This window comes from Rhododendron vialii, chromosome 6a, assembly GCF_030253575.1.
Source record: "Rhododendron vialii isolate Sample 1 chromosome 6a, ASM3025357v1".
In the NCBI taxonomy this organism is placed as follows: domain Eukaryota; kingdom Viridiplantae; phylum Streptophyta; class Magnoliopsida; order Ericales; family Ericaceae; genus Rhododendron; species Rhododendron vialii.
The window spans coordinates 36,023,166-36,031,102 of record NC_080562.1 but is presented as its reverse complement, the minus strand read 5'-3'; the positions used below and the strand labels follow the sequence as shown (position 1 = coordinate 36,031,102).

Below are 7,937 nucleotides of genomic sequence, written 5' to 3'. Positions count from 1 at the left end.
GGCGAACAAATTAATCGTAACTCGAGCAGTGGGATTCCAGAAGTTGGAACCTCGTATTTCTTCAGTTCCGCTGATTTCTGGAAAATAGCGAAAGGGAAATGGTTAACAGCCCACATTCATTACAATTGCTGATTCATCATGGTGGTAAAATTGGTGTGCAAGTTTGTGCTTACTAGTTCATTTTTCGTTGTATGTGGTATAAACCAGTAGAAAAGGGGATTGTAACAGGGAAGATGTATCCAAGTTTTGTGGTGTTGTGCATATGAAACCTTGAGAGGAATTTCAAAGGCTCTTTGGGTGGTGCAAATGCCAAAACAGTTTTTGTTAATGCCAAAATTGTTGTGCATAAAAAAACTTATACCATGTGCAAAGTACAAGACTCTTATGCACAAGTGTTTTGGCGTTAACAAAAACTGTTTTGGCATTAACAATTTCCTTTTCATAAATGTTGCTAAGTATAGGAAATGGGAACAGTAAGAATTGGGGGGCGTGTTGCGCACATCTTGGTTTTCCTTCGCTCAGATGGGCAACTCAGATTTCATCCGACACCTTCACATCCGAGCCGTTGATTTTCGAGTCGTACCGAGATGAAATCTGGGCCGTCCATCCGAGCGACAGACGGCCAGGATTGTGCGCAGCACCGGCTGCGCAGCACGTCCCTCGGGTCCAAACAATAAAGACTTGCATTAATTAAACCTCTTTATTTATTTTTGTTTACTATCTCTTCCTATGTTACAAATCTTATAGTATTTTAGCTCTGTTAGTCGTGTAGTTCTCTTTGGGAGTGAGAAGTCATGGATTCGGTTCCTATGGTGAGGATATCAACTCTTTGATGTACTAATTACTAATTAATCTAACTTCCCTTCCCTACTGATGTATACCGAGTTAAAAAAAAAAAACCCTCATTTTTTAGATTAGTTATTAGAAGTAGTTTGGGGTTGTACAGTTTTATCTTTGTAGTTAGAGGGGTTATGTAGTTTACCCTACTATTTACGTTCGGTTGTCATCTTTGTAGAGTTTAAATTCTTTCCGCCTTATGAGATTTTCACCACCTATTATGGGTCCCACTGTGCATCTTTTACCGTAATTGAAATCGTTCAACTTGTAGAACCCGCATAGTAGCACAGTCACGCAAAAAATTACCCCCTCCGTCCGGAAGTTTGCACTTTTGCACTTTTTGCCATCCCAAAAAAACTGTACCACTTCAAAACTAAATGGGTAATGATGAACAAATTTTCACTTTTACCCTTCAATTTTGTACAATATGTTTATCGAACATCAATAGATACATCAACAATGAAAAAATTTCTCTCCTCTCCTTTTGTTACGAAAAAGTTCACATCGCCTCAGCACAGACAGGGCTGTATCAAAAGCAACAACTCAAATTAACAATTGAAGTTACTTGGCAAGACAAAAGCAACAACGAACACAAATACAATTGAGATTACTCGGCAAGACAAATCCATATCATGTCCAAATTGAATGCCAGAAAGAAAATGGATCTCGTGTGTTTGAGCAATTGAACAAGAAAGACCAGCAACATGCCACACTTATCCGTTTGGCCGTTATCATAAATGGACAGATTCAAAGTTCAAACAGTTACTTTTTTTTTTTGATAAGTATCAAACAGTTACTTTAATAGAACTCAACACAGCCCTCTGCTAAGTATTATAAAATCCAGTCATTTACTGTCAAAATTTGCAGCAATTCCTCAGTTAAGACAATTCTACACCAGCCCTGAATTTCATGAACAATTGACATTAGGCCATAAACGAACTGTTTAGAAATCTACAACTTACAGATAAAAACGACCAAAGAAAGGAAACCACTCAAGCTTTTGCCCTCACAAGGAAACAAATTGCCCCATTCGCATGTCAGATGTTGGAAACTTCCCATGTCATATTTGGTTCTCTGCAGCCTGCTCAGAATGAAGGATAAAAGTAAGATAGATAATACACCAAACTAACCATATTTGCCCATTACCTAGAACAACATGAAAACTTGGCAAGAAAAAAGAAGGATGTTAGTATTACGCGTTATACATCAGGGTTTAACGGGAAGTTAGCATGTTAGTCAAAAAGGATGCAAGATGCTATTCATAGACCTGAACACCACACGCCCACAGGGCTCGAACTCTGTGGGCTATAAGCCCATTGGCTACAACATAACAAATGGCATATGTAAATAAAAACAAACTTGGATAAAAACAATCATGCAAAAAGAGTTTATACCTCTCCTCCTGACACCTTGTCTACGTTGAAGTCAGCGTTGGCAATTGTGCTCTCCTCCGAGTGGCAAAGATCTGAACCCGCCCGGATCGCCCTAACCAACCACTCGTCGTCGACATCTGCCAAATTACAATTTTTGATGGGAGAATGAAAATACGAGAAGAACTAAAATATGCATGCTCTGAAGGCGCTCTCGCCCACAAAAAGTTTTGACATAAGAGGCTCTTGTTCTCGATCCACGAATCTATTACTTCAGCTGAGCTCTAATGAATGGGTTCCGTAAGGAAGGAAGATTGGAGAAAATTATTGAGGCTTTGAAACAGAAAAATATTTGTCTGATACTTGAATATATTAAACATCACACGATGCCCAATACATGTCTGCACAATTTGGTTTGGCACACAAGCAATTGATTCATATCAGAGGAGAGGAGTGAATAGATGAAAGCGAGAATCGTATGTAACATATCACACCACAGGTTACCAGATTGGTAGGTTTTGTAGGGGGCTGGAAACTAATGAAGCTATGTAGTTTCTTCAAGAGATGAAAGAAATGAAGCTATGCTTGCCGTGATTTTGTCCGTGTGACAGGTTCAAATATACTTCTGATTATTGTGTGACAGGTTTACAATATACTTCTGAATATTTTCATCATATCACACGTTTGGCACACAGGGGACACATGTGGACCTCCCATAGGAGGTTCCCGCTATCCACATTCAATACTGTTGTTTTCAACATGGTACTTAGAGGAGTGTGCAGAGAAGGTAGGTTCGAGGTGACACTCACCCTTTTGGCGCTTAAAAGCATGACATATATCCATATTCCTATCCCTTTCCATTGTTTCGGGTTTTTGAACCGTCTCTTCAAAAATTCCCTGTACAGACAACAAACATGATGTTAGTACAAAAAGTTGCAAACAATTTCGTTCATAATGAATCAATCTTACACATAAACAAACCATTGTGAAAAGGTAATACACCATAACTTCCTTGGGTGCACAACATATGACCTCCATATCAATATGTGGGTTCCTACAAAGAACATCCTTGAGATTATTAGGAGATAACATTGCAAAAGATCTAAACAACATTGCAAAAGATCTAAACAGGAAAAGAAAAAAAATACCCACCTCCAATTGGTGTCATAAAAAATGAGAGCCTCTACTGGAAGAAGAGAAATGCCCAGGCAACCAGCCCTGGTGGATAGTAACCGGACTATCTTATTATCTGTTGTAGGTGCACAAAAGGATTTGCATTCTTCTAAAGCTGAAGTCTCATCAATACGCAGAACCTCTTTTCCCCTGAATTTTAAATATTGTTCTAAAACGTCCAACATCCTAGTCATCTGGTTTAAATAAAATCAAACATGTGAATAACCCGTATGAAATGAATTTAAACAAAGTCTTGAAACAAACCGGGCTAAAAAGAACCTGGGACACTATTACAATCCTTGATCCGTCAAGTTTCTTCAGCAACCTATCGAGAAGAACTATTTTTCCTGAAAATGAGCAAATGAATTCCCGAATTAAGACAAGCTAGATCATATTCTTTCACCTAAAAGCTTACTGAAACCTCACTATATTAACCCAATGCTAAAAGCTTACTAATCCATCCTCAAGGGAAAGTGAAACCTACTAATCAACAAAGACAAGGTAAGAAAGAAAACCTGTATTTTCAATGGCTATGTTCGTTTGAGTGTTTTGTTTTATTTTTATTTTGTTTTCCAATCATTACCCTACTTCTTTCCAATCATTACCCTATTTCTCCAATTATTACTTTCTCATCTCTCTCTATATCTCTCCAATCATTACCCCTCTTTCCAATCATTATCCTATTTCTCTCTCCATCCACTACTAAAACTAAACTAAACTAAACTCTCAACCAAACAAAGCCAATATCTTCCTCGTTGAAGCTGGTCAAGTCCAATCCTCTAGAAAGACTCAAGTGATTGCAACACTTCACCATTGCAAGCAGTTGGTCTAGAGCTTGTTCCCTATCAATACCTTCTCTTGTAGCATCCTGGGGCATTTTGTATATTTCCCTTATAATTTTCTTCTGGGACACCGAGATGCCCTCCCCAAGATCCATGCAATACACTACATGTTCCGGTATGCATTGATTATCAACGTTGAATATATCAACCACCTATAATAGAAGTGAAATGGAGGCGTTAGGCAGCATTTATAGAAGAAAGAAAGAAAGATATAACTAAATTTTATTAGAAACTAACTGAATTGAGCATATCAACAACTTCATGAGTGGTTCCCTTTTCCACTATAGCATTGAATAGGTCCTTCCCAGAGCAAAAATATTTCGGTAGGAGGAAGCAAAGCATAGAGCTAAGCTCTTTAACGTCCTGTAAGGGTAGGGTAATATGAGATAAAATTAAGCAAAAATCATTAACCAAATAAACAAACAAAATCTAAGAAAGAAAGAAAAAATAAACTTATGCAATTAATACCCGTAGTGGATTCTCTGGTGTAATAAGAAGCTTGTTCTTGCCTTTCAACTTTTCCATCACACCATCTATATGTTCATCATATTGAAAAATCACATATTCCCACACAAATTGGGGGATAGGATTTTTACTCAAGTATTTGCAACTCGTGACAAAAACTTCACATTTTCGAAGGAGACGGTGATGTGTTGTAATCTGAAAGAATGGTTGCAAGGCTTTACTCCAAGATTCAGTGTCATTTGGAGGAACAACTATGATGAGCTTCCCCCTAATTTACTCTCAATCTTTAAATAAAAAAGGAAGGCAGCAACAACTACAGATCTACTACCATGACCCTGTAATAAGCCAAACCACATAAATTATTTTCAATTATCATTAACTGTGTAGTTATAAATGAAAAAAATGAAAAATATATACATACACTTCCAAGGACTCCGCTCTTGCATTGTTGGAATAAGTTGATTAGCTTCTTAAATGTAGGTAGGTGCTCGGGTGCCACAGTATGATTAAACCAATTAATCCCTGCACAAAGGTTGGCAAGGAGAAAATCACGTAATGGTTTAAACCTCTTTAATTTTCTAAAAGTAAAACCGTAGAGAGAAAGATAACTTACAACGAGCATTTGGGCCTCGGCGCCCACCAGACAAAGCATATATGGCCTCCTGGAATGATAAAGCATCCTCCTCGTCTTGAGTTGGACCCCTTGCATGATGAAGTAAAGGCGCCATAATGAAGTAAAGGCGCCATAACAATAGTTAAAATTAAAATCATAACAAAAAAGGGCAAAGTATGAAGAAAACATGATTGTACCTTTTTGCGAGTTGTTCAGAGGGCAAACCAGCAATGGTAACAACTTTGGACAAAAGATATTCCACCCGCTTGTCCTGTCATTTCAAGATTTCAAAATTGTTGCAATACTGAAACTGAAACAGATAGAATTCTACAAGTTAACACACCACACACCATATTAGATTCCATATGAGGGGCTACTTCTTCGGCCAAATCTCTAATTGGCATTTTTTTCGGCAATCTCTTTCTCTTTTTGCTTTGTATTTGTGGCTTTTCACCACTTTCAGCCCTCTTTACCTGAAACGAAAAGATGCAGAAAACAAAAATAGCCAACAAATTAAGTCAATGCTGTAAAGAATAGTAATGCTATAAACAGTGATGATAAAAAGCAGTTCCAGTGATGATAAAAGCAGTTCCAAAATGAAGATGGAGATGAACAACAATAATAGATAGCATAAGAGAGAGTAACTCTAGAAAACTGAGACCAACCTGTCACAATACAACAGATACCGCATTAGGAAAGATCCACATTAATGCGGTTAGCAACCGTGAGTAATAGGTTGCACACGTGCTCTTATTAGTACTTAGTCAAAAAGTGGACAAAAGGTTATGATCCTTGCACCATTGAAATTTTCCATTCCTTTCTTGTTTGTAATAATGTGGTAGTATCCTTTATGTCAGGCGGGGGCTCCCTATTTGATTGCAATGCGGGCTTTGGCTATTTGCTTGCAATGTCATGTAAATAGAGGAATTGATAATTTAAAATACAACTTTATAATTCCAAATAAAAGGACAAAGAAATGTAAATACTCATCAAATACTGAGTGTTAATTTGATAACAGGTGAAACTAGAACAACTAGAACACACCATGGTTCCACATTCAAGTAGTGCAATATTAAAGTAAACAAAACAATGATAAAATATCTTACACATTCCATAATAACTATTGGTGGAGGGCAAACTAGTGATACTACATGTAATCAGGGTATTGTCTTAAATTTTAGGAAAAAAACATGAGAACAGTTGCTTCAAATATGTAAGTTTAGTGAATGAAAGTTGGTGAATTTAGTGTATATTCACTAGTTACTAGTGTATACTCACTGCAGGTTAGTTCACTAGTTATTAGTGTATATTCACTGCATGCATACAGTTTTTAGTGCATATTCACTAGTTATTAGTGTACTGCATGCATGCTTACAGTTTTTAGTGCATATTTACCTCTAAAGATACCCCTATTGGAATTCCAATCCTCCCAAAAAGTGATGGATCCATTTCTGCATAGCCTCCATCACACCAACCGTCACTCCAGCTGTTTTTTCCCTCAAAATATTTATCTGCCGCTTTGTCCCCATAACCTACCATAGACACCGCATGGAGCCCGATTCTTTCATGTAGTTTTCCTTTTGCATCCACACCTTTGTAAATCCCCTATTGAAAAAGCACAGAAAAAGAAGCAAAAGAAATTAAATGAAATATAATCATGACCCTAAATCCTAATTTCAACGGGTTATGAATGAAAAAATTAAATCTTACATTTTCTTTCTTGTGGGTTTGGATTCCCTTATACATACTAAACTCCCCACAAATGGGGCCTACAAAAATAGCCTGGCGAATTTTACGATACCCTTCTTCTGTACGCCTTGAATAAAAACATTCATAATCCTGGATTCTCAATACCTGAAAAAGAAAAAAATTGAACCCACTTTATTAGAAAAATATTCCACACAAAAAAGGACACTAAAATATTCCATATGTGCAAATACATATACACGGTCGTTTTTTGTTGCCACTCCCTTCTCTCTCATATAATCCAATATTGCCAAAGTCAAACACAGCCGGTTGTTTTGAGCATCCGGCAGGTCAGCAAAGATAGGCATATGCGCCGCAACTTGTTTGGCCAAGTTGACAAAGTCGACCCTTGGTCGATATATGATGGACTTGGATATTACTAGGCGTGCCAGGCTAGCATCCACGACTGCGTATAGAGAACATAAAGCTAAAATAAAGGAAAAGTGAATCTAATTAGTTGGTAGGAAAATAAAATGCAAGGAAAAAGTAATCCAATACAAACTAATTTGAATAATCTGTAACTTACGAGTTTTTTCCTGGTTTTCAACATCCCCCAAACACTCTGGATTTTCAGTCAGCCAACTAAAGCTTGCGGGACATTCACCTGCAAAATTAAAAATTCTTAAACAAAGTTTACACAATCTAAAGATGCCCATTGGAGTAATTGTCATGGGCATCCTAAAGTTAAATCAATTTTTTGGCGTCAACCTTGGTGTGTGTCTGACTTCCAGCATACATACAATACAATCCAAGCAAAAAAACCAGAACGTATGAGCTAAAGATAAGTAACAAGCAGACTTTTGTGACACATTTTTTGGACTCAGCTAGAGGAGACGAGGAGAGGATGATATTCTTAAAGTCACTTCGAAGAAAAACAAATTCATTTTTGTT

At 37.3% G+C, this 7,937-nt stretch overlaps 2 protein-coding genes across 2 annotated transcripts; both read right to left on the bottom strand.

Moving 5' to 3' along the window:
• Positions 1–1,712: 1,712 nt before the first annotated feature.
• LOC131330254 (uncharacterized) lies at positions 1,713–3,304 on the bottom strand. The gene is made up of 3 exons (XM_058363766.1): positions 3,017–3,304; positions 2,232–2,347; positions 1,713–1,918 (listed from the first exon to the last, which is right to left on the bottom strand). Exons 1-3 carry the CDS (start codon positions 3,297–3,299, stop codon positions 1,898–1,900), a joined length of 420 nt encoding a protein of 139 aa, XP_058219749.1. The 5' UTR covers positions 3,300–3,304; the 3' UTR covers positions 1,713–1,897.
• Positions 3,305–6,583: 3,279 nt separating this feature from the next.
• Positions 6,584–7,382, bottom strand: LOC131330253 (uncharacterized). The gene is made up of 3 exons (XM_058363765.1): positions 7,247–7,382; positions 7,011–7,154; positions 6,584–6,905 (listed from the first exon to the last, which is right to left on the bottom strand). The coding sequence occupies exons 1-3, from the start codon at positions 7,352–7,354 to the stop codon at positions 6,681–6,683; spliced, it is 477 nt and encodes a 158-aa protein (XP_058219748.1). The 5' UTR covers positions 7,355–7,382; the 3' UTR covers positions 6,584–6,680.
• Positions 7,383–7,937: the final 555 nt, after the last annotated feature.

What these genes read in the sequence shown, in the direction of transcription:
- LOC131330254 (XM_058363766.1), bottom strand. Translation starts at nt 3,299, where the DNA reads ATGTTATCTCCTAATAATCTCAAGGATGTTCTTTGTAGGAACCCACAT. An exon ending in TGCTTTTAAGCGCCAAAAGG is followed by an intron (nt 2,348 to 3,016) that starts GTGAGTGTCACC and finishes GTAATTTGGCAG; the next exon opens with ATGTCGACGACGAGTGGTTG. An exon ending in ACAAGGTGTCAGGAGGAGAG is followed by an intron (nt 1,919 to 2,231) that starts GTATAAACTCTT and finishes CATTCTGAGCAG; the next exon opens with GCTGCAGAGAACCAAATATG.
- LOC131330253 (XM_058363765.1), bottom strand. Translation starts at nt 7,354, where the DNA reads ATGCCTATCTTTGCTGACCTGCCGGATGCTCAAAACAACCGGCTGTGT. An exon ending in TGGCAACAAAAAACGACCGT is followed by an intron (nt 7,155 to 7,246) that starts GTATATGTATTT and finishes TTTCTTTTTCAG; the next exon opens with GTATTGAGAATCCAGGATTA. An exon ending in AAACCCACAAGAAAGAAAAT is followed by an intron (nt 6,906 to 7,010) that starts GTAAGATTTAAT and finishes CTTTTTCAATAG; the next exon opens with GGGATTTACAAAGGTGTGGA.